Source organism: Purpureocillium takamizusanense, chromosome 4 (assembly GCF_022605165.1).
Source record: "Purpureocillium takamizusanense chromosome 4, complete sequence".
Taxonomy (NCBI): Eukaryota; Fungi; Ascomycota; class Sordariomycetes; order Hypocreales; family Ophiocordycipitaceae; genus Purpureocillium; species Purpureocillium takamizusanense.
This window is the reverse complement of record NC_063071.1, coordinates 317,321-340,551: the sequence shown is the minus strand read 5'-3', so window position 1 is coordinate 340,551 and position 23,231 is coordinate 317,321. Positions and strand designations below refer to the sequence as shown.

At 59.9% G+C, this 23,231-nt stretch overlaps 8 protein-coding genes across 9 annotated transcripts; 6 read left to right on the top strand and 2 right to left on the bottom strand.

Annotated features, from left to right (window-relative positions):
• Positions 1 to 806: 806 nt before the first annotated feature.
• On the top strand, positions 807 to 4,118 carry JDV02_004753 (uncharacterized protein; the record flags this gene model as incomplete). Its single annotated transcript, XM_047985988.1, has 8 exons — positions 807 to 1,178; positions 1,273 to 1,720; positions 1,811 to 1,932; positions 1,994 to 2,209; positions 2,279 to 3,298; positions 3,368 to 3,439; positions 3,503 to 3,768; positions 3,845 to 4,118. The coding sequence occupies 8 exons, from the start codon at positions 807 to 809 to the stop codon at positions 4,116 to 4,118; spliced, it is 2,790 nt and encodes a 929-aa protein (XP_047841968.1).
• A 487-nt stretch (positions 4,119 to 4,605) lies between these two features.
• cys2 (Homoserine O-acetyltransferase) lies at positions 4,606 to 6,144 on the top strand (the record flags this gene model as incomplete). The annotated part of the gene is made up of 1 exon (XM_047985987.1): positions 4,606 to 6,144. The coding sequence occupies one exon, from the start codon at positions 4,606 to 4,608 to the stop codon at positions 6,142 to 6,144; it is 1,539 nt and encodes a 512-aa protein (XP_047841967.1).
• Positions 6,145 to 6,649: 505 nt separating this feature from the next.
• Positions 6,650 to 9,964, bottom strand: JDV02_004751 (uncharacterized protein). Its single transcript, XM_047985986.1, has 4 exons — positions 9,243 to 9,964; positions 8,864 to 9,147; positions 8,648 to 8,772; positions 6,650 to 8,582 (listed from the first exon to the last, which is right to left on the bottom strand). The coding sequence occupies exons 1-4, from the start codon at positions 9,655 to 9,657 to the stop codon at positions 7,838 to 7,840; spliced, it is 1,569 nt and encodes a 522-aa protein (XP_047841966.1). The 5' UTR covers positions 9,658 to 9,964; the 3' UTR covers positions 6,650 to 7,837.
• An 802-nt stretch (positions 9,965 to 10,766) lies between these two features.
• Positions 10,767 to 12,727, top strand: JDV02_004750 (Sterol 22-desaturase; the record flags this gene model as incomplete). The annotated part of the gene is made up of 4 exons (XM_047985985.1): positions 10,767 to 10,950; positions 11,018 to 11,168; positions 11,292 to 12,546; positions 12,692 to 12,727. The coding sequence occupies 4 exons, from the start codon at positions 10,767 to 10,769 to the stop codon at positions 12,725 to 12,727; spliced, it is 1,626 nt and encodes a 541-aa protein (XP_047841965.1).
• JDV02_004749 (uncharacterized protein) lies at positions 12,542 to 13,570 on the bottom strand. Its single transcript, XM_047985984.1, has one exon. The coding sequence runs from the start codon at positions 13,472 to 13,474 to the stop codon at positions 12,770 to 12,772; it is 705 nt and encodes a 234-aa protein (XP_047841964.1). The 5' UTR covers positions 13,475 to 13,570; the 3' UTR covers positions 12,542 to 12,769.
• A 148-nt stretch (positions 13,571 to 13,718) lies between these two features.
• JDV02_004748 (uncharacterized protein) lies at positions 13,719 to 15,331 on the top strand. Its single transcript, XM_047985983.1, has one exon. It carries the CDS (start codon positions 14,227 to 14,229, stop codon positions 14,950 to 14,952), a length of 726 nt encoding a protein of 241 aa, XP_047841963.1. The 5' UTR covers positions 13,719 to 14,226; the 3' UTR covers positions 14,953 to 15,331.
• A 1,922-nt stretch (positions 15,332 to 17,253) lies between these two features.
• JDV02_004747 (uncharacterized protein) lies at positions 17,254 to 18,782 on the top strand. 2 transcript variants are annotated; one of them, XM_047985981.1, is made up of 5 exons: positions 17,254 to 17,587; positions 17,655 to 17,770; positions 17,853 to 18,023; positions 18,102 to 18,233; positions 18,295 to 18,782. In XM_047985981.1, exons 1-5 carry the CDS (start codon positions 17,400 to 17,402, stop codon positions 18,768 to 18,770), a joined length of 1,083 nt encoding a protein of 360 aa, XP_047841961.1. In that variant the 5' UTR covers positions 17,254 to 17,399; the 3' UTR covers positions 18,771 to 18,782. The 2 variants fall into 2 exon arrangements, with proteins under 2 accessions (XP_047841961.1, XP_047841962.1); XM_047985982.1 differs by having other exon boundaries at positions 17,254 to 18,023.
• A 546-nt stretch (positions 18,783 to 19,328) lies between these two features.
• On the top strand, positions 19,329 to 21,689 carry JDV02_004746 (Alpha-L-fucosidase; the record flags this gene model as incomplete). The annotated part of the gene is made up of 1 exon (XM_047985980.1): positions 19,329 to 21,689. One exon carries the CDS (start codon positions 19,329 to 19,331, stop codon positions 21,687 to 21,689), a length of 2,361 nt encoding a protein of 786 aa, XP_047841960.1.
• Between the last annotated feature and the right edge of the window lie 1,542 nt (positions 21,690 to 23,231).

The window sequence follows — 23,231 nt, the reverse complement described above, 5'->3', positions numbered from 1 at the left end:
TTCACCCTTTTTTCCATCTGAACCCACACACTTATCGGTCGCGTGAATAAACTCTACTTTGTTTACGGCCCTACATCGTTCGATCCGTTTGCACGCCGCAGTCGCCCGATTGACTGGCCCCCCTATCTCTCTCTCTCTCTCTCTCTCTCTCTCTCTCTCTCTCTCACTCTCGCACTCAACACACACCGAGGACTGTCCGTTGTCGCCTAGAGTGCGCACGCCAACCCAGTCTTTTGACAAAGTCGGTCCGCCTCGCCCCCCCTACGCCGTTGCAGAAACGCCCTCATCGTCGTCGCTGTCGTCGCCGTCGTTCGAACGTTAAACTCTTTTGTGTGTTTGGTCGTGTGCTGACCTTGTTTTCACGCCATCCGCGCAGGAGCGTACACAAAAGCGAACCTCCTCGTCTGGCTCATTGGCAGACACAATACACCGTTCTCCCTTCCTCGGAAAAACCACAAAGCTGGAGACTATTCTCGCCGTACGTGCAGACGCAGTCGTGGCGGCGACTGCGACTACGCTGGCTCCCACACGGTTCCGACCGCCATAGGGTGTGCCTTGCCTTTACTTCCGCCATTGTGAGCAGCAGCATCTTCTGTTATCTGCGAGAGCAGACAGAAATACAAACGAAAAAATAAGACTTTTTACCCGATCACCAAGGGTAGAACAAGAAAACGACTTTCAGCAAGTCTCCATTGAGGATCTCTCTTTTTCCTCTCGTCGCCCCGTCCCGTCTATACTGGCATGAAGACGCCTTCGGCATCGCACGCAGGTTCCCCCAAGGCCCATCACCAGCATCGCCGCCCGCCATGTTCACCCTCGGCGGCAAGTCCCTGATCGCCAGGAGGAGGCGCCGCACCACCACCCCCGGCTTGTCGTCGTCGTCGTCTGCGTCCTGGGCCGAGCTGCCGCCCCTCGCGCGCGATGCCTCCCCCGAGAGCGTCCTCGCCGCCTTCGCCGGCATGGCCGCCGACGACGCCCTCGAGCACCTGCAGACGCAGCGCGACGGGCTGACCGAGTTCGAGGCCGACGCCCGCCGCGAGGTCAAGGGCGCCAACGTCCTGCCCACGCACAAGCCCCCCTCGTGGATCATGACGCTCCTGCGCGCCATCCCGAATCCCTTCAACGCGTTGCTCTTTTTCCTGGCCATTATCCAGGTCGCGCTGCCCGGCGGCGATTGGGTATGCTCTCCTCTCCCTTTCCCTACTCAGCGGATCCTCATATATGCGTCAAGGTTTCCTGTATGACTGACATGGATATGAAAACACGAAACAGGCCGGCTTCGTGGTCATGTGGATCATGATCGGCGTCTCCGTCGGCGTCCGCTTCTGGCAAGAGTACCGCAGCGACGTCAAGGTCTTCCGCCTGCAGTCGTCCGTCAGCAAGCCCATCCGCGTGCGCCGCCTGCCCGCCAGCGTCGACCTCGTCACCGGCAAGGCGCAAACGTCGGATTTCCAGACGGTCGCCGAGAGGGACCTCGTGCCCGGCGACATCATCCAGCTGCCGCCGGGCTGCGTCGTCCCCGCCGACTGCATGATCCTCGAGTCGTCCTTCCTGCGCATCAGCCAGTCGACCTGGACCGGCGAGAGCGAGCCCGTCGCCAAGCTTGCGTGCGTCGCCGGTGGCAAGGAGGCCGGGCTTTTTGACCATGAGAATGTGGCCGTCATGGGCACGAGCGTGGTGTCTGGCAACGGCGTCGCCCTGGTGCTGCGAACTGGCGGAGGTGAGTCTGCCCTGACGAGAATGACGGCCTTGGAGACCGCACCCGGGCAAAAGGAAAAGGGAAAAAAAAACTGACCCCCTTGGCGTCCAGACGTGCTCATTGCCAACATGGCCAAAGACCTGGAAAAGAAGCGCGAGAAGAATGCTTTCCAGAGGGGTATCCGCAACGTGAGCCTCATGCTCATCGGCTACATGTGTGTCATGGTCCCCGTGGTGAGTTGCCCATATTCGTTCTATCTCGCGTCGCACGCATCAGGCCCCTAACCGTGGAAAGGTTCTCGTCATCAACGGTCTCACCAAGAAGGACTGGGGCCAGGCCGCCATCTTCAGCGTCAGCGTCGCCGTCGGCCTTGTGCCCGAGATGCTCCCCGCCATCGTGCAAGGCAACCTGGCTCGCGGCGCGTACGTGCTGTCCAAGATGAAGGCCATTGCCCGACGACTCGACTCGGTTCAGAATATTGGCGCCATGTCTGTTCTGTGCAGCGACAAGGTACGATCCTCCCGACGCCGTTGGGTGCTCTGCTTTGTTCCGGAAGGCATCGCTGACCAAGATGAATAGACTGGAACCCTCACCAAGGACGAGATAACCCTCCGCCAACACGTCGACACCACTGGCGCCGACAACATTGCGGTTCTCCAGCTAGCCACGGTCGACGCGCACATTCAGGGCAGTAACGGCAACAACATCGACGCGGCCATCATGGCGCACCGCGGAGCCGACGGCGAGCCCGTACCCGTCGCGCAGTACACCAAGGTCGTCGCCATTCCCTTCACGTTTGAACGCCGCCGCAGCGCCTGCGTGGTCCGTGGCGTGACGGGCCAGAACCTGCTCATAGTCAAGGGCGCGCTCGAGGAGGTGATCTCGCTGTGCTCGGCGGTGCGCGAGGGCGGCATCTGCGTCGCCATGGACGTGGCTAAGAAGCTTGACATTGAGCGTCGCGCCGAAGACTTCAACCGACAGGGCTACCGCGTGCTCCTCGTGGCGCAGAAGAAGCTCACGGGCGTCGAGCTGGACGACGAGGACGGCCTGCACCAGCTCGAGGGCGAGATGACGCTCGAGGGCATGCTGACCTTTATCGACCCGCCCAAGGAAGACGCCGCCGCCGCCATTGCGCAGCTCAGGGAGCTCAACGTCGACGTCAAGGTGCTCACGGGAGACAGCCTGGCCGTCGCTCTCAACGTGTGCCAGGCGCTGGACCTTGTCAGCCCTTCCGAGCTGACCGAGGACGATGACGTCCAGGCCATCACAGGACCCGAGCTCGCGCAGCTGGGCGACGGCGCGGCGTTTGAGGATGCCGTCCGTCGCTGCAAGGTGTTTGCGAAGCTGACGCCGCAGCAAAAGGCGCTGGTCGTGGGCACCCTGCGAGACAAGGACGGCCACTGCGTGGGGATGCTGGGCGACGGCATCAACGACTGCATGGCGCTGCGGAGGGCCGATGTGGGCATCTCGGTGGACTCGGGCGCGAGTGTGGCCAAGGACTGCGCCGACATGATCCTGACGGAGAAGGGACTCGATATTATCGTGTCGAGCGTGCGCATCGGTCGCCTGACGCACGGCAACTCCATCAAGTACATCAAGGTGAGCGTGGGCAATGCTACCCCTGGAGTTGTATTGAGGTCATTCAGCTGACTTGACGGGCGTTTGCAGATGGTGACATCGTCCAACTTTGGCAACGTGTTTTCTGTCCTCGTCGCGAGCGCGTGGCTCCCGTATGAACCGGTTCGTCGTCCCTCTGGCTGGTCTCGACAGCGTACGTGACGTGCTGACAGGAGCGGCATGCAGATGTCTGGGCTGCAGATTCTCCTGCAGAACCTGCTCTACGACGTCAGCCAGATCGCCATCCCATGGGACAACATGGACGAAGAGTACCTGACGACACCCAAGCGCTGGAACTCGTGGGACCTGCTCAGGTTCACGCTCGTGCTGGGCCCGACGAGCTCCGTCTTCGACATGTGCACGTACATGTTCAACTGGTTCTACTACAGGGTGCGGACGAACGACAACGACCATCTTGTGGGCATGGCCCAGGCGCACTGGTTCATGCAGGGGTATGTGAAGCGAGCCCCCCAGCGGCCTTTCCGCTGCCTGCGGTCCAAGAAAGATGTGCTGACTGAGAGAGACAAGACTCCTTACGCAGACGCTCATCGTGCACCTGCTCCGAACGGCCAAGATCCCCTACCTGCAGTCACGGCCCGCGATGCCTCTGGCGCTCTCGACGTGCGCCATCATGGCGATTGGCTTCGCCATCCCGTGGGTGCCGCCGTTCCGGTCCGCGCTGGGCTTCGAGCGGCCGGCTCCCTCGTTTGTGGGCTTCCTGGTGGCCGAGCTCGTGGGATACGCGCTCGAGGTGCAGCTGGTCAAGGTCATCTACAGGCGCATCTTCAAGACGTGGCTGTAGGCGCCTCGCTCGCCGTCGAGGGGGGTCGCCGGGCTACTGGGGGGAGATGGGAAAGGAATGTGGGAAAGGACAAGGGAGACAGGTTCAACAATGGTGGTGGCGGAAGCGGTCCTTCAACGGAACCGGGTGTAAAAGTTTTTGACAACAGATCGTATATTGTAATCTTGATTGCGTGATGGCCGAGTGAGTGAAGCGGCGAGAGCCGACTCGAGAGTGCGTGTGTCGCTCCGGCGGCGGGCGGCGGGTGTCGTTCTGTGGCGTTTTTCTGTTGGTGGGCGACGGGATGGCAGTTAAATCTCAAGTGAGTGCAGCGGCGCGGGTGAGCGTGAGGAGTGAACCGAGTCCCGGCACGTGAAATGGTGTGCGAGGATGAGTAAGCGCGGGACCGCCCGACATCCGCGCCCCCGGAATACGACGATGACAAACGTATCTTTAAAGACGACGCGATGCCCACCTCAGCTCGTATCAATTCGCTCCCAAATTCACCATGGGGTCTCCGCGGTCACTGGCGGCACCGGCCCGCCGGTTGACGAGGTCGCTGGCTGCGACGGCGAGGACGGGATTCGCAGCGGCATCAATGCCCGCGCGCGGCTTCCACGCCGCCCCAGCCCGACGGTCCGGCGCATCGCCCTCCAACCCGGCCATGGCCTTTCCCTGCCTCGACGCCATGGAGACGCGCTCGCAGACGCTCATGGCCGGCCGGTCTTCTTCCACGTCATCGTCCGGGTCCGGGCCCGAGCCCTCGTACACGTCGGGCGCCACGCAGACGTACCACTGCAAGGAGCCCCTCGAGCTCGACTGGGGCGGCGTCCTGCCCGAGTTCACCGTCGCCTACGAGTCCTGGGGCGAGATCAACGCCGACAGGTCCAACGTGATCCTCCTGCACACGGGCCTGTCGGCCTCGTCGCACGCGCACTCGACGCCCGCCAACCCGCAGCCCGGGTGGTGGGAAAAGTTCATCGGCCCCGGCGGGCCCCTCGACACGGACAAGTACCACGTCATCTGCACAAACGTCATCGGCGGCTGCTACGGGTCGACGGGCCCCGGCAGCGTCGACCCGGCCAACGGCGAGCGCTACGCCACGCGCTTCCCCGTCTTGACCATGCAGGACATGGTGCGCGCCCAGTTCCGCCTCCTCGACGGGCTCGGCGTCGACCGCCTCTACGCCAGCGTCGGCTCCAGCATGGGCGGCATGCAGTCGCTCGCCGCCGGCGTCCTCTTCCCCTCGCGCGTCGGCCGCATCGCCTCCATCAGCGGCTGCGCCCGCAGCCACCCCTACAGCATCGCCATGCGCCACACCCAGCGCCAGGTCCTCATGATGGACCCCAACTGGAACCGCGGCTTCTACTACGACGGCATCCCCCCCCACGCCGGCATGAAGCTCGCCCGCGAGATCGCCACCGTCACCTACCGCTCCGGCCCCGAGTGGGAGCAGCGCTTCGGCCGCCGGCGCGCCGATCCGAGCAAGCCCCCGGCCCTGTGCCCGGATTTCCTCATCGAGACATACCTCGACCACGCCGGCGAGAAGTGGTGCCTCACCTACGACCCCAACAGCCTGCTCTACGTGAGCAAGGCCATGGACCTGTTCGACCTCGGCCGCGAGAACCAGGTCGCCACCCAGGCCCGCCGCGCCGCCCGCCAGCGCGACATTGCTGCCGGTGCGTGCACCCCCGCCGACGCGCAGTGCAACCTGACGCTGCCCGCGACGCCGTACGAGGAGCAGCCCGGGTCGCAGGTCGACACCGAAGGGCCAGTCGGCCCGTTGTCGTCGCCGTCACGGCCGCCGTACGACCTGGTGCTCGGCCTCGCGCCCCTGCGGGACATCCCCACGCTCGTCATGGGCGTGGCGAGCGACATCCTCTTCCCGGCGTGGCAGCAGCGCGAGGTGGCCGAGGCGGTGCGCCTGGCGGGGAACCGCAACGTGACGCACATGGAGCTGAGCGAGGAGATGAGCCTCTTTGGACACGATACGTTTTTGCTCGACCTGGAGCACGTGGGCGGCAACCTGCGCATGTTTTTGAATTGAAAAAATACCGAATCGCTCGCTCGCGTCTAGCATGCCCTCCCTCTCTGTGTCTGCCATCCCGCCCTTCTCTTTTGCAGACTCTCCTGTGATGTTTCACAAAAGGGCAGATTATGTCATTGATGAGCCCCTGAAGTGGCCTGTACGGCTCGAAACAGTTTCTTGACGTGATGCTTTCGCACCATTTGATTGTCCTGGTGTGAGCGTTGGTTGACGCGGGGGCGCCGAGAGGATCGGGCGTGCAACACCGACCACGCCTGCCTATGACTACGCAGAGTATTAACTATTACTCCTCCGCCACGTAAGCTTCCCATTCATTCTGGCCCGTTTACAGTACTGGCCTGCAGGCAACAACATCATGCGCCCGGGCGGGCGTTGGTGGAGCTGGGGACGGGGCCCGGGCTCGACGAGGATAGTATATATAGAGCGACGTAGCGACGCCCAGAGCCGCCGACTTGCGTCTAAATTTTTTTTTCTCATTTTTTTCTACAGAAATTCATCTTGCAGTCTTCAGTCTTCTTTTATTCTCTCTGCTTCTTCACCTGCTCCGCTCAATTGATTCCACCACCCACCACTCACCACCCACCATGTTTGGCTCTGCTTCTTCACCTGCTCCGGTCAATCGATTCCGCCGCCCACCACCCCACTTGTTTCGCCGGTCCACCAGTTTCACTCCGGTTGACGCTGGGGACGTCGGCCACTGCGTTGAAGGCGTGAGTGAGAGATAGAAGCCTCAGCCCCCCATCCCCCCTCTTGCTTCTCCGGGGGGGCCTTATTGGAAAGTGAGAGAAAACATAGAAGATAAGAGGGCTAACATGGACGCAAAATCGGTTTCCCGCATTGTATAGATTTGCTATGCACTTGGGTCGGTCGACATTTGCGCACGTGGGGAGGTAGAAAGATTCAAGGCGGAGGGTGGAACCCCAGCTTCAAACTACAATTGGATGCCCTGCAGCCACGGCACCAAGGTACGTGCGGTTTTCTTCTTCTTTGTCGCATCTCCATGTGGTCGCGCTGCTGCTGTGTGCTGTGTGCTGCACAATGCGTGGTGCGTGTCGTGTTGTCCAGCTAGCTGGGTCCCGGCCCAGCCATTGCGCGGCGACAATTCTTCTTTCGCCCTTTCTTTCCTTTTTGTCTTTTTTCTTCCGTCTCGGCCTGGCTTGACTGATACTGACTGACCCACATGTGTGTGCGCATTTCAGTGTTCGGATTCCACGTCGACATGTTGGTTCAGGGAAGACAGCACGCTGTGCGAGTAGAGTAGCGGCGGGGATAGCTACTACAGCGGCGATGAAGGAAGGAAGGAAGGAAGGAAGGATTGGTAGAGGATTGCGGGTGGCTGGGGGATTGTCTACTGCCCGGGAAATGTTGTATTTCACTTTTGGTGTGTGTGTGTGTGTGAGGAGAGCTCGGAAGATGTCAATGCGATGACGGATCTGTGAGGAAATGACTCTGAGCGATGTGAATCGAGCGGCGAGATTTGCCGACCTGGGTGATGTGATGCAGTGCCTCCTCTCGTGGCCGCGCCGAGGGTGACGGACACATCGAGCTCCTCCTTTTGCCTCCGGGACTCAGTGTTGGATGTAAACCAACCCGTGTTAGCTGGTTGGATATAGCGCTCTTCTCTGCGTCTGCGTCGAAAGGGAGGATCCAAGGGTGAGCTTCTGAAAATGTGAGAGCACTTCGACCCCCTTTGTCATGTCATCGTCTCCAAGAGTCGGGTCCACTGCCGCCGAAAGAGCGGCTCGCTCGCCTCCGACCAGAGGACGCTCCGCAGCCGCGCGAGCACATCGCCCCACGTCGCCAGGTCGAGCCCGCGGGTGAGCACGCGGCCCTGCTCCACGAACCACGCGCACGCGTCCTCTTGCACTTCCGCTGTGGCCGTCATACCGACCGACACGGCCCAGACCTGGAGCGCTGACGCCGTGCCGCCGCCGCCGCGGCCATCATCAAGCGGCGAGCAGCAGCCGCTGTTGGCCAGCGCTTCGATCTGCTCTCGGAGCTGGCGCTCGACGGCCATGAGAAGGTGCATGTGGGAGTAGTACGTCGTGCCATGCAGGACTAGCATGTATAGTATCATGGCGTAGCGGAGGCATCGTGAGACTGCGGACCTGCTATTGTTGCTGCAGCGTGCGGCCCCTCCTCCCCCTGGCGGCGCTTCCTCAGGCAGGAGAAGAATCTTGTGAACGACAAAGCATGTTAGGTCGTGCAGGTCGGCGTTTGTCAACTGCGCCTGCTTTGAAGGCTGGAAAACGTAGCGGAGGCGGCTGAGGACGTTGATCACATCGTCGTCGTCGATGCCCAAGCCTCGGAACAAGTCGTTTTCAGATTGTGCGGGAGGCGGAGCCAGCCGCCATTGTGGGATCGAACTCAACCCGTCTCCAAGACCGTTGTCGTCCTGGACTGGGAATTGGGGAGTACCCGTCACGAGCAGGGATACCCTGAGTCGCGTCAATGGTCAATGTGTTCCGGTTGTGTTACACTTGAGACGCAGAAGCAGACTCACCAGGGAACCATCCGTGCTGTGAGGGGGCTTGTTCGCTTCACTTGGCTGATGCCACCCCTGACGTTGACCATGCGCTTGACCCCGTCGATGTGCATCCGACTCGCCGCAAAGTTGCCCTTGCCGTGCTATGTTACGTGTTTACGTGAGCCTGAGAGCGACACACACACACAGATGGCTGCACACCAGTCGTCGACGGAAGCTAGGGGGCGCGCGTACCTCGATCGCAGCCAGCGTCACCACTGCGTTCATCGTCTCATCCTGGACCGCCAGCGACGAGTCGGCAATCTTGCGCCGCACCAGGGACACGGAGTCGGCCATGAGCAGCTCCGAGATGGGGAACCCGCGGCGGGCGCGCAGCTCCTCGTCAAGGGACGCCGTCTGGATGGAGACGTGGAACAGGGCCGGGTCGGCGAGCGCCAGGGGCCACCAGGCGACGACGAAGGGGTTGGACTCCATGTTGAGGTCCAGCGGATAGTACTGGAAGGCGATGGTGGACAAGACTGACGACAGGGTGAAAAAGATTCGTGTTAGCAACGGTAGTCAGTCAACGGTGGGGGGTTTTGAAAGAGAGAGAGAGAGAGAGGGATGGGTTTACAGTGCTGCATGAGGCGTTGCACGTGGATGCGCGGGAGCCTCGTGGGCGGATATGAGTCGAACGGGTCAAAGGCCGCGTCGGCTGGTGCCGAGAGGCCCATGGAGTCGCTGCGGCGGTCGAGAGAAGTAGGCGACGATGACATGACGGGCGGTGCATGTAATGGAGGTGCCGCGAGCGTCCGAGCAGCGTTCATGGTGCTGAGCGGAGAGGCTCTCACGATGCCTGCTTTCGCATGGTGGTGATGATGGCGCGCCGGAGGAGGCGGCGCATGCACCGACGCCGCCGTCAGGGGCTCGTTGACGTAGTTGCACTTGACGCCCCTCTTGATGCAGCGGGAGCAGCGCGGGGAGCGGAGGTCGCAGCTATGCTTGGCCTTTGCACAGGCGTCGCAGGACCTGCGGAGGGTGGCGCGCATGTCTTGCGCGTAGGCGGTTGCACCGGGGACCGGACCGGGGCATCGCGGCTATGCTGCCGGAGGAGGAGGAGGAGGAGGAAGACGAGAGGACATGCGACTGGATGCAGAGAGGCAGGCAGGCACGCGATGCTTGCTTGCGCGTCAGAGCTTCGACGCCCCTTGCACAAAGAGGGATCGAATGGCTTGAAGGGAAGAGGTGAATTGGAGGGTGAAAAAGAAGAGAAGGCTTTTGTGCATGAACGTGCATGCATGCGGCGGCGTCGGCGGCGGCGGCGGCACGGACGGCTCGGCTCAGCCTGGATACGGATACGTAGATGGATGGATGGATGGATGGTGGTTCATGACTTTGTGGCTCGCCGACTTTCCAACAGCGCAAGGCACGCAACGCAATTCGCAACTCCAGACAAGACGCAACGGCCGGCAGGGGCGTCTTGGGAACTAGACCTAAAGAGGACTAGACTCCGCCGTGGGAGCCGGGGCCCAACGTGGGTGCGCAAAGAAAAGCTTCTTTGCTGTTTCTGCTCTGTCATCCTCATCACCATCAGCGACTGCGAGGGGCGGGTTTTGGTTCCTGGGGTGGCGCTTCGGCGTTTCAGCAGGTGGAGCCCGTCCCCCAGCGGGCACCATCCATTGCTGTAACTAGTGTAGTATTCCGGTTCGGGCCCTGGACTGTCAACTGCGTCGTCGTCTTTGCTGCTCCTCCTTCCGGAGTCTAGTACGCTTACGGCCTGTGCCGGGGAGATGTATGAGACGGGTATGCGGGGAGAATAGATGGTCTGGCAGGCAGCACAGGCAGGACGGGAGGATCAGACTATGGCCTACTCGGGCGTATTCGTACGTATAAGCGCGCTGTGATTCGCTTCAAGGTCCATGATAATATGTTGGTACTGGTCAGTAAGTTAGTATGTCCCTGGGACGCCAGACGCCACATCATTTGGACTTGAGCGGGCGACCCGCGTTGTGCTCAATGGGCCGGGCGTGTCCTTTTTGTATAAGAGCCCCTTCCGTCCCGAGTCCGCATGTCCGTCTGTCTTTGATCTGTATTTGAACATTTTTTTTCCGAGTTGAAAACGTAGTCAGAGGACTGCTGCGTCACGCCTCGGATCAGCATGGCGACCTTGGTAGGCGCTGACGGCCGTCTGGCTGCCAGCAACGACATGCCTGGCCTCGCGCACCACCTGAATGGCACTGCTCCTCAGGCCGCCGACGGTTTGCTGTCGAGCTACATGCCGGCCTGGAGTGGCCTCCAAATCTCCGTTACGATTCTGCTCGTGTTGATGACATATGATCAAGGTAAGAGTCGTCCTTGTCTATATGATAATCACGATAACATCAGTGCCAACAATTTCACTCCTCGCAGTCGCCTACCTTGTCCGCAAGGGACCCATCGCCGGTCCCAGGTTCAAGATCCCGTTCATGGGCCCCTTCATACAAGCCCTCTACCCAAAGTTTGACGCGTACCTCGCCCAGTTTGCCAGCGGGCCGCTCAGCTGCGTCTCCGTCTTTCACAAGTGAGTGCCTAGGCCCCTTTATACGCACCACCGCCATCACCACCACCACCACCACCACCACCACGAACATGTATAAGACTGCCTTGTAGCACGAGTAGCCGCTGACTACCGGGACTTCTGCAGGTTCGTCGTCTTGGCGTCGGACCGAGACATTGCGCACAAGGTGTTCAAGTCCCCCAACTTTGCGCGCCCCTGCCTGGTGCCCATCGCCATCGACATCATGCGCCCGACGTCGTGGGTGTTCCTCACCGGCAAGGCGCACGCCGAGTTCCGCCGCGGCCTGACGGGGCTCTTCACGAACCGCGCGCTCGCCACCTACCTGCCCGTGCAGGAGAGGGTCTACGGCGACTACTTTGACAAGTTTGTCGAGGCGAGCCGGGCCGCCGGCGGGAGGCCCATCAAGTTCATGGGCCACTTCCGGGAGATCAACTGCGCGCTCTCGTGCCGCACCTTTTTCGGCGACTACATCTCGCAGCGGGCGGTCAAGAGGATCGCCGACGACTTTTACCTCGTTACCGCGGCGCTGGAGCTCGTCAACATCCCCTTCTCCATGTACGTGCCGTTTACCAAGTGCTGGTGGGGGAAGCGCATCGCCGACGCCGTGCTGGATGAGTTTACGCGGTGCGCCGCCGCGTGCAAGGCCAACATGGCGTCCGGGGCGAAGCCCATGTGCATCGTCGACCAGTGGGTGTCGCACATGATGGAGTCCAAGGCGTACAACGAGAGGATCGCCGCCGGGGAGGAGGTGGACCCGGGGGAGAAGCCCAGCAACCTCATCCGCGAGTTCAGCAACGAGGAGATTGGCCAGACCATCTTTACGTTTCTCTTCGCGTCGCAGGACGCGTCCAGCAGCGCCACGACCTGGCTCTTCCAGATCCTCGCCCAGCGGCCCGACGTGCTGGACCGCGTGCGGGACGAGAACCTGGCGGCGCGCGGCGGCGACAGGAGGCGGGCGTTTGAGCTGGACATGCTGGAGTCGATGCCCTACACCAACGCCGTGGTCAAGGAGCTGCTGCGCTACCGCCCGCCCGTCATCTTCGTGCCGTACCTGGCGACGAGGCCCTTCCCCGTCACGCCCGACTACACGGTGCCCCGGGGGTCCATGGTGGTGCCGTCGTGCTGGCCGGCGCTGCACGACCCCCAGGCGTACCCGAACCCGGACGTCTTCGACCCGGAGCGCTGGATCACGGGCGACGCCGAGTCCAAGACGCGCAACTGGCTCGTCTTTGGCGCGGGGCCGCACGACTGCCTCGCCCGCAGGTACGTGCCGCTGACGATGGCGGCCATGATTGGCAAGGCGGCCCTGGAGCTGGACTGGGTGCACCACGCGACGGACCGGTCCGACGAGATTAAGGTGTTTGCGACTCTGTTTCCCATGGTGTGTTTCTCTCCCTCTCTCTTCTTTTTATTCTGTTTTTTTTTTGGAGCCACGATGAAGTTGCACGCGGCTGCGTGACACGAGCAACGCCGCGCAGAAGCATCTATATAATATGCATAAACGCCCGCTAACCACCATATGCTAGGACGAATGCCCCCTTGTCTTTACGAAGCGGCCATAGATAGACACATGACATTGATAATAATCCCACTGCTTTTTCGATTCATAATGGCGCGTCTTCTGTCGGCGGCTGTAGAAACCCCTTGGCCATGGCGACGCCCACTCCGCGGTGCCAGATCCTTGCCATCCGGACGTAGCCGTCGTCGTTGGGATGCGTCCCGTCCACCAGTTGGTCGCGCCGCGGGCCATCCGGGCCTTGCATGTCGACGAGCACCAGCCTCTTGTCCCGGAGCGCGTCTCGTCGTGCCAGCTCGCGCAGGGCGTCGTTGAAGCGGACCACGCGCTCCTGCGTCGCCTCGTCGCAGCTGACGAGCAGCGTGGAGAGTAGGATCGTGCACCCCGGCGACGCCGCCCACAGGAACGCGAGCAGGTCGGCCATGCGCCCGCTCGCGGACCGCAGGTCTAGGTCCTGGATGCAGTCGTTGGATCCGGCGTTGAGGGTGACGAGGTTGGGCAGCAGCGGCGGGATGCAATATCGCCGCGCCTTGGCCTCGATCTGAGTAATGGTGAAGCCTCGCCAGCCCTCATTGGCATTGTCACTCATGGTGCCGGCGCGGCGCGACCCGACCATCTGCACGGGGTGTCCGTCGGCGACGAGCAGGTCGCGCAGCGCCTGGCGGTAGCCGTTGCCGTGGGAGGAGCCGAGGCCGTACGTGATGGAGCCGCCGAGGGGCATGAGCCGCAACAGCGGTGGTGGGAGGTGTCTCTGCATGGCGGAATGACGGCCGGGCCATCCATCCATATACATCCATCTGCATGTGGTGGTGGTGGTGGTGGTGGTGGTGCGTTAGAGGCTGGCTTCTCATGCGAGTTCAGAACCGCGCTCCTTTCATGGACCACGAAACACATTGCAAGGTGACCAAACTCCGTGGGCTTGTCTAGCAACGGCAATTTCCGGGTCCTCGGCCGCGTGGGGTCGGACGCCAGCGGATGGATGGCTTGCCGCCACCTCCGGACCCCGGATGCCTCAACTGCCTCTCATCACCCAGTGACCACGCGAGACGAAGCGCCACAAGAAGCCCCCCCCGCGAACCATTCGGAGGAGCAAGCCCGTCCCCCAGACTTTCTCTCGCCTTCCATTAGTTAACCCCTCGTTCGTTTTGGACCCCCTGCTCCCCTTCCATCAAATCATCTCGCCTGGGCGCGCAACAGTTCCGCGCCGGGGATCAGTAAGCCAACATACCCGCGACGCAAGCCAACAGTCCAATGGCACCCTGCCGTTGCGACGACGCCCCGGGACGTCACAGCCGGTATGTCCGATCGCCAGTAGTGGCAGATCAGAGCGGCCCCGCGGCGATAATGCCAGCCTAGGCCGTACAAGGTAGTGAGGGAGCAAATCTTAGCTGCTCTTTACATACACACTATAAACCGCTCCCCTGCCACCATATCAAATAGTACTTGGTAGCCTCGGCACTTTTTTCTTCCAAAAGTTCAACCCTGGCAAGATATATACATATTTATATTTCCGGCCGAGCATAGCGTCCAGTCGTCCATCATCAAATGGCTAGACCAACAGTCCTCGTCCAGCACACGCCGTTATGGAACGCGCGGGCGACGACCGTCATGGAGGCGTACCGCAACCGCTCCCTGCTCCGAGATGACCGGCGTCCCAGCACTGCCGAGGGCGCATGCGGCTGCCGGCGCCATCTCCAGATGAGCAGCTCGTGCGGCATGCACCCCGACGACAGCTCCCATCACTGCTTCGGCGAGTCGTACCACGGCGGCCGTTTCGGCGGCACATCACTGACGACGGCGGCATGCCACGGCCACCACACCGCCGCCGCTACAACACTACCAGACGGGACGAGGGCCGGAGTGGCGGCCGGCGGGCAGGACGGGTGCGAATGCAATACGGCGCGTCTATTTGAGACGCTGGACATTCACGACATGGCGGGCCATCTATGGATCCTGGCCCACCTCGGCGCCACCGACGAGGAGCGGGCGTCGCTGCACCGCTTCCTCCACGATCAGCAGCAGCGACGGCGGGGGACCGCGCGCGAGGAGCCCGCGCCTCGCCCCGTCGTCGCGCAGTCGACCCTCGCGCAGCCCTACAAACGGCGGTGCGTCGGGGCCGACGGGGCTTCGATGCCGGTCGACGACGACATGGACTACGAGGCGGCGGCGGCGTACGACCAGGAGAGCCGCGAGTTTGGGCAATGGATGTGGGACACATGGGACTACTACGTGTCGCCGTACCAACCCAGGTGGGCGCGCACCGGCGTTTGAAGCCATGGGCGTGATGAGGGATGGATTTTGGAGATTTTATTTTTATTTTTCGGTCTTTTTTTGTCACGTTTTATAGCGAGCCGACTACGACATGGCCAGGCGTGACGGGCGCAAATCGGCGCGATGAAGTAAAAAAGTCTTTACGGATCTCTGAGCGATTGATGGGGAAGGAACAAGACATACGGCGTCGAGACATTAGCTGCGTATTACTTATTGTCGCGCAAGGGAGCGTGTGCTGGGACACTGCTACCGTTTGACGTTCGCATGGGACTAGCTAGGCGAGTCGTTAAAAATCCCAAGAGTACAACGCGGTTGATAGCTTTTGGGGTATGGGCACGGGAGTTATCGATGAGTTGGCCAGCGGCCTTTGTCTCCAAATATTGTGTTCATGCCGTGCCGCCTAGCAAAAGACCAAAGCATGGCAAAACGGTGCTTTGGCGAAGTGCCACCAGATACGATGGGAGACCGCAACATGACATGAGGCACGGTGACGCCATCCTCTGGCGCGGCCGACGCTCCGGTAAAACGGGTGCTCGAGCCTTGGACACGCACTTTGTACGTCTCGGTAGACTAACAAAATCGCCAGTCTCACCGAAGCACAGGCGTGCCAGGGTTACATGTGTAATTTAAGCAGTTGCGATATTGGGTTCCCCTCCCCCCGTATCTGTGCAGCGTCGGCCTCTCCGTCTTTCTTCATTCATCGCTGTGGGGTTTTGCCGCGAATTCCAGCGTCCAGTGACGCAACGCGCCGCATGCGGCCCTTGGTGCGTGTTTGATGTCCGCTCGGGCGTCTGTTGCCTATGTACGTGTGGTCGTCACGCTTCGCGCGCCAGTAGTCGAGCCGTGCGCGTTCGAGGACAGCACAATGACACGCTGTGTGCTCGTGCTACCTCGAGCGAGGCCGTGAGCGGGTGCTCGCCACATGCGCGAGACGGGTCGAGCTGCTTGCCAATGCCTTCCGGTAACAAGCGGCGGAAAATTTTAACCACCCCTGGAACATTGATGAAGTAAATGGCAAAGGTACATGTTGAGATTCGGAGGTTACGTGATACCAAGCAGCCGTCAACCCAGGCACCACCAGAGAGATCAACCACCTAACACGAAGGCAGCTCTCCGTTAAGGGGGCACAGAGGCTATGTGGCCGTTGGCATCAGTGTGGCAATCGTTGCCAACCGATCATAGGGCACATGCCCATATCACTGACACATTTTAGGCGATATTGGCCAAAAGTCCACTTGGCAATGTGGCACCTCCAAGTCAGCTCGGCGAGGAGAAAAGGCTTTCCCGCATGGCCAAGCTCGGCGTGCGTTCCACCACCCCTGCGGACTTGAGAGGCTTATAAATACAGTATACTATCCCGGGGGAGACCCGGGTTCGAGTGGCACTTAAGAGCTGTTCCTGGACCCAAAGCCTGGCGGCAGATGTCAGTGAAGGTTGGGATGTGGCGATGCTGATGGAGTCTTGGACTTGCTATGTACCTATAGAGTGCGGGACCAGCAACGAAGCGAAACCTTCTCACGGTGCTCTGCCTCACATCCACGCGGAACGAACGAACGACACTAATCAAGTATTGATGTAGGAGAAATGCAAGCACGGCGTATTTTTCTCTCATAGCCACGGACAGTTGGGCCCGTGAAGCGGTCAATGGGTGCCGTGATACATGTTATCGGGCTACACTGGGGAGAATGAGCGATGTCCTGGTTGCAGGGCTTGCAAGCGCATTCATCCATGCTTTGATACGGGCCTGCATATGATGCGGTACAATTCATGCTAAGCAAGCACAAAGACCGTGTATTTGCCAGCTGTCTAGTAGTCGCGCGGGCCGCCGGCGTTTCTTGATCCATCCGTTCAAGGCCGTCATCAAATAAAATACCCATCAGCCCCTTACAGTGGGCTTTAGGTGCGGAGGAAGAGACCAGCAGCTTGACGGCCAAGGCCAGCTAGCCAGTTGTTCCTTGCCACGACGATGCAACGGGCAGTTCGCCAATAGAGAGATGAACATCTGAAATGATACGATCAAGGGAATGAAGCTTGTTCATCAAAGCCCGACCATAAAGTCCGTGTCGCGCCCCCAAGTCCGCATGCGTGCGGGATTCAGCAACGACGGGCGCGGCGTTCGGCGAATTCGGGGGCGGACAAGAAATATGGATCGGCCCTGCGGCCCCACTCGGGCTCGCCGCTCCGCCGCCAACCTTTCATCGGCAGCGGGCGCACCCGCTTCATCTTGATTGACGGGCTTGCTTGGTCAGTCATTCAAAATTCCATTCAACTCCAGGGTCAGAATAAAAATAACAAACATCTGCTTTAGCGCCAGTGTCTCAGCCGCGTGAATCCAACCCAGCATCCTCCCCATCTCAGCACGTGCATCTCGACGTGCCCGCCCCTGCTATAGCACTGACTGACGCCTGAGCATCATCCATCAGGTGCGTGCAATTCGACTCGCAACCATGGCCGCCGAGATGCTCGCCGTCACCGCGCCCACCTACACCGATCCGTCCCGCTATGAACTCTCTACGGTGCCCCGGCCGACCGTCACGGAAGAGACCGACGTGCTCATCCGCGTGCACGCCGCGAGCATCAATCCCGTGGATGTGAAAAAGGCCGACGGCGTCTTCAAGATTGCCGTACAGGAGCAGTGAGCTTGCCTGCCAAATCTATTTGCTACTACTACTACCGAAAATGTGAGCTGACCCTGGCGCAAGGTTCCCGTACAAGATTGGCTATGATGCCGCGGGTGTTGTTGCGGAGGTTGGAGAGGGGGTGAAGAGCCTCAAGGTCGGGGATGAGGTCTACACGCGGTTGCCCGAGGTTTCTCGAGGTTCGTTTCCCTGGGTAGAGGGAGCATTGCCAGGCTTTCCGCGGTGGAATGAAATGTGGCACTAATAATGGTCTTTTGCCAGGCTCCTGGAGCGAGTATGTCAAGTGCGCGGAGCACTACGTTGCCATCAAGCCCAAGAACCTGTCTTTTAGCGACGCTGCGTCCCTCCCGCTCGCTGGCGTCACGGCATTGCAGGTCTTGGGCAAGTACAAGGGGTCGTTGGAAGGCAAGACGGTCTTTATACCTGCCGGATGTACGTTTGTCATGCCCTTGGGCAGTAGTCTGTGCCAGCGGAGTGCGGCATACTCATGTACTGACACTGGGACGACAGTGAGCGGCACCGGCGCGTATGCTTGTCAGCTCGCCAAGAATATCTTCCATGCTGGCAAGGTCATCACGACCGTGTCGACTTCCAAGATCCCCAAGGTCGCGGAGCTCCTCGGCCAAGGTGTCGTGGACCAAAGTATGTAGCCACTCGCTCTGCCGCGCTGAGGGTATATGAATGAAGCTGACCAGCCGCGCAGTCATTGACTACACCAAACAAGATCCCGCCAAAGTCATTCCCGCCCGGTCAGTCGACTTCTTCTTCGACACCACGGGCCAAGCGATGCAGTTCCTGTCCCTCATGGTCCCGTCGACGAGCCTCATCGTGTCCATCTCCACCAAGCCCTCCGCCACGACGCTCCAGGCCTCGAGCGTCATGAGACGCCCCGACAATCCTCGCATTCCGTGGTTCGGGCGCGTGTTCCTCAACGGGGGAGACGCGCTGCGCAGGCTGCGCGCGTGGCGCTGGGGCGTGGAGTACATGTATTGGTTCTTGGACCCGACTGGCAAGGACCTGGACACCCTGAGGGGCTACGTGGAGGACGGGAAGCTGGTGCCCGTCGTCGGCGCAAGAGTAGACATGAGGGACATCGCCAAGGTCCGGGAGGCCTGCGAGCTGACGTACCGGGGCAAAGGCGGGCTGGGCAAGACGGTGTTGGAGGTTATTCGGACGTAGCCGAGCGGTGATATTCTGCAATTGTGCGCAGTGCAAAAAAGGATAGTATATTCCCGAGATACCAAGATGGACGGATTTCATAGAATAAAATATTGAATCGCGGGCCCCCGGATGATGCTGTTGCTACGCTCGTTCGCCAGTCTCCAACGCCACGGCGATCTTACACCCCGCGCAGATCGTGGGTCGTCCACACCCTCCATCTTTCGCGCGCGCCCCATCGTGGGGGTCAGCAGCCGTTTAAGCTCGCCGTCCCCGCAGTCGGGGGATTCTTGGCAGTCGTGAATTGTTGCTCTCGGGTACTATCAGTCGCAGTCGGCAAAATAAGCCCAACATCCGCCGGCTGGAAGCGATTGCAGGTCCTGATACCCGTCGGAAGTGGGAGATGTTTGACGCGAGCTATTCCTTGGTCGTAGTCGAGCCCCGAAACCGGCGGCAGTTTATATAATTTGGTGCTCAAGCTGTCTCTCCTCCTCTCCTCGACCTCAGTGATTGCCAGCGATGCCTGAGTGATGGTTTTGTCTTCCCTTATCATTGCCACATGCAGACAGCACAGACACGATGTGGAAGCCAAAAGTGCTTTTCGCGGTTTTGACCGCCCTTCCATTCTCTGCTGGGAGGTGGACCAACGGCCGCTCGGTACACGTCCCACTGGCATCATTCTTCAACAACAAGGCGTTCGGCTCCGCTCCGGGCGAAGCAGCCTTGAATACCCTCAATGAGTCCTACCCGGCAGACACAGTCGGGGTCAATGGCGTGTACCGATCTGCCGACACCGGCATCTCGTATCTGTTCCCCGGCTATGATCCGGACAAGAATGCCAAAGACAACCTCATCTGCTCCGGGCAGACGATTGAAGTTGATCCATCAGGATCCTACTTCGCGGCGTCCATGCTACTCGCGTCGGACACGCGATCGACCACTGTTTCGGGAAACGTCACTTTGCTATATACGGACAACACAACGTCGACGGCCGAGATCAGAGCGCATGCCTTTTGGTGGTTCTTGGCGATCCGCCGGGGGGAAATCACGTTTCCGTATTTCTTTACGCACAACGATACCAATCACAATGCGACTCATATCTACGAGCGCTCGGTCATCATTGAGCCGGGCAAGACGCTGCGGGGGATCGTGCTCCCCAACACCACCAATACCACGACAGGTCGACTGCACATGTTTTCGCTGTCGCTCTGGGAGACCAAGGCTGCTGGCATCCAAATACAAAACGTGCGGCCTACACAAAATACCAACGAGCAAGGGCGCCAGCTGGTGGAGGTGGTGGTAGACCACGCTGGGCGCAGTGGCTGTGTCTCGAATATGGCTGTCGCGATAGAGGGCCGCGGCGTCAGGACACCATCACCGACAATTGTCAAGAGGCTCTGCTCCGGCGACCAAAAGAGGATCCTAGTTGCTGTGATGGGCGCTGCGTCCGACGCTATCGTGAAAGTGTCCCTGAAGGCCAGGAAGCAGCCGCATATCGAAGCCAGCTTCGACCATGTGGATGTCGGGATACGCGATTGGGACAGCCAATCCACGAGCCTAGTCAAGCACGAGGCCCCTGAGTGGTACGATGGCGCCAAGTTTGGCATCTTCATCCACTGGGGTCCCTATTCGGTTCCTGGCTGGGGCAATTCGACCCCTTCCGAAAGCTACGCCGAGTGGTTCTGGTGGTACTCGACGAGAGTCAAAGAGCACGCGGCGGCAGATCGATCGGGGTTCAACGCGTATCGCCTCCGTACCTTTGGCCCGGATCTCAACTACGATGACTTTTTCGAAAACTACACCGCTTCAAAGTACGAACCAAAGGAATGGGTAGATCTTTTCGCCGACTCGGGGGCAAAGTATTTCGTCTTCACGACGAAACATCACGACGGATTCGCCAACTTCAACACCGGAGCAAGCACCAACCGATCGTCTTTGCATTATGGACCGCATCGAGATCTCCTTGCTGAGCTGTTTGAAGCTGCTAAGAAGCACCAGCCGCATCTGAAGCGTGGGACCTACTTTTCTCTGCCGGAATGGTTCAACCCCGACTGGGGCAAGTACGGCTTTACGCAGTTCGACCGCGTAACGTCTACCTCGCATCCGGGCATCATCGCCAGAAATCCCTACACGGGGTTGAACGAGCCGTACACAGGGCGCCTGCCGATCGGGGACTTTATCGACGACCTCATGGTGCCCCAGATGAAGACACTGGCATATGAGTACGACACCGATATCATGTGGTGCGATGCCGGTGCCTCCAACGGCACAGACGTGTTTGCGGCCGAGTGGTTCAACTGGGCGCGGTCCAAGGGCAGGCAAGTCGCCATCAACGACCGGTGCGGCAGTCCCTGGGCCGCAGACTTCGACACCCCCGAGTACGCTACCTTTAGCGTGGCGCAGGCTCGGAAGTGGGAGAGCAGCCGGGGGATGGACCCCTTCAGCTACGGGTTCAACCGCGCGACGTCGGCGGACGAGTACATGAACGCCACGACGCTGGTGCACAACCTGGTGGACATTGTGAGCAAGAACGGGAACCTGCTGCTCAACATTGGGCCGCGCGCGGACGGGTCTATCCACGAGACAATGATGGAACACCTCCGTGAAGCCGGTACTTGGATCAACCGCCACGGCGCGGCCCTCTTCAACACGACCTACTGGTACGTGACGCCGGAGGAGGGGGACCTGCGCTTCACGCAAACGAATGATGCTTTTTACGTCCTGAGCCTCCAAGAGCCGGCCAAGGGCCCCATGTCAATCGCGGCCAAGGTTCCGATTGTGCGCGGCGACAAGATCGTGGCTCTGGGCATGGACAAGGACAGAGCCGTTGAATGGAGCTTTTCTGAAGCGGGACAAGTGACGCTTGAAGTGACCGAGGACATGATCACTGCCGACAAGTATTGCTGGGTTTTCCAAATTAAGTATTCCAGTAAATGTTAGGAGAGGGCCATTTGCCCGAGTCAGCGCAGATGGGAAAGCGCATGAACAGAACTCGGCATACAGAATGTCGTGACCACTATGGGTCAAGGCCCAAGCGGCCCAGGAGGATTCATGCTAACTAACCACCTTGAGGTCCTTTATGTTGCGATTGAAGCCCTGAAAGGCCTTTTTTTTTGTTTACCGTTATTTCAATTGCTACGAGTTGTCGGTAGCTCTGGAATGTTTGGTACGGCAACGAGGCTTGACCTTGATGCACCAGACCCCAAACATTGGTGCGGGTGCTCGCGTGTAGATCGTCGACGTGCCGTACGTTCAATGGAGGGGTTGATGCTAGCAAACGGCGGGCAAGAAAGTCCCTCCTGCTCGAATAGGCATGTGTTACTAGAACTGTCGGTAGCGTGCATCTCGTCTGACTTGCAGAATGTCCGTGCAAACGTTTCAGCAGCCGGCTGCAACGCTGGACAGCCAAGACATGTCAAGGCATGTTCGATGAGCAAAGGGGACAGAGTGGGACAGCAGTTGTAGCAACTCGGTTTGCCAGCTCGGCAGCTCCGACATGTGTGGAGAAAAAAACCCAGGGCCATCCCACCGGCAAACATCGTCGTCAGATCGTGGCTTGCATGAACCGCCTTTGCCCCAAGCGGCGATAGCGCAGGCTTTATTACCCGTCCCTCCAAGGGGCGAAGATCAGGCGTCACCTTTAATCTAGGTGGATCGCTGACTAAATGCACAACGCCCAGCGTAACGTAGTGGGTGGCCGCGCGCCTAGTATTAGACGTTGTACGCCATCAAGCTATCGACCCATGGAATTGGAAGTTGTGTCGAGTCATGTACCATCCCAGGAACAGCCTGACGGCCGTTTGCGCCTGCCTTCTTGGATACATGGGCACAATCAGGACGCGGGCCGAATCTATAATGGCGCGTTTCTTGGCCCGGAAGGGCTCGAGAAGGCTGCGTAATCCGTCTTGGCGGATGGCGGCGTCACCGCGTCACTGAGGGATTGGATGAGCAAATGCCACTCGCATGAACGACCCCGGGGTACTACTGGCTGTCAGGGGCACTCTGTCAAAGAGCGTCCGATGATCGGCTGGTATATAAGTGGCGGAATGTCTGCTCAGTAGATGCTAGGCCGCAGGTTTATTCGAAGAGTTGGTTGTCATCGACTGTTGTCCAAGTCACTGTGATCAGCCATGCAGTCGGTATTTTTATTATCAGTTCTGGCTGTCAGAGCCCTGGCAGCTCGACCCTTCCTCAACGAACCCGACACGGGCCTTGACCCGCTCCTCTACGGCCAAAACGCAACCGACGAACGCCCTACCGATGCGAAGCCTCAGGGGTTAATCGATGGATGTCTGCCAAATATTACGATGGCAAGGGGCCTCCCGGACTACGACGCCATTGCGAGAAAATGCTTGCCGGTCCGAAACTATACGTACTACCGCAATGGAGCTGCTGGGGAGTATACGTATCGGAGAAATCTCGAGGTCTTCCACCAGTATACCTTCCGCCCGCGCGTTCTGGTAGACATTTCGAATATTGAAT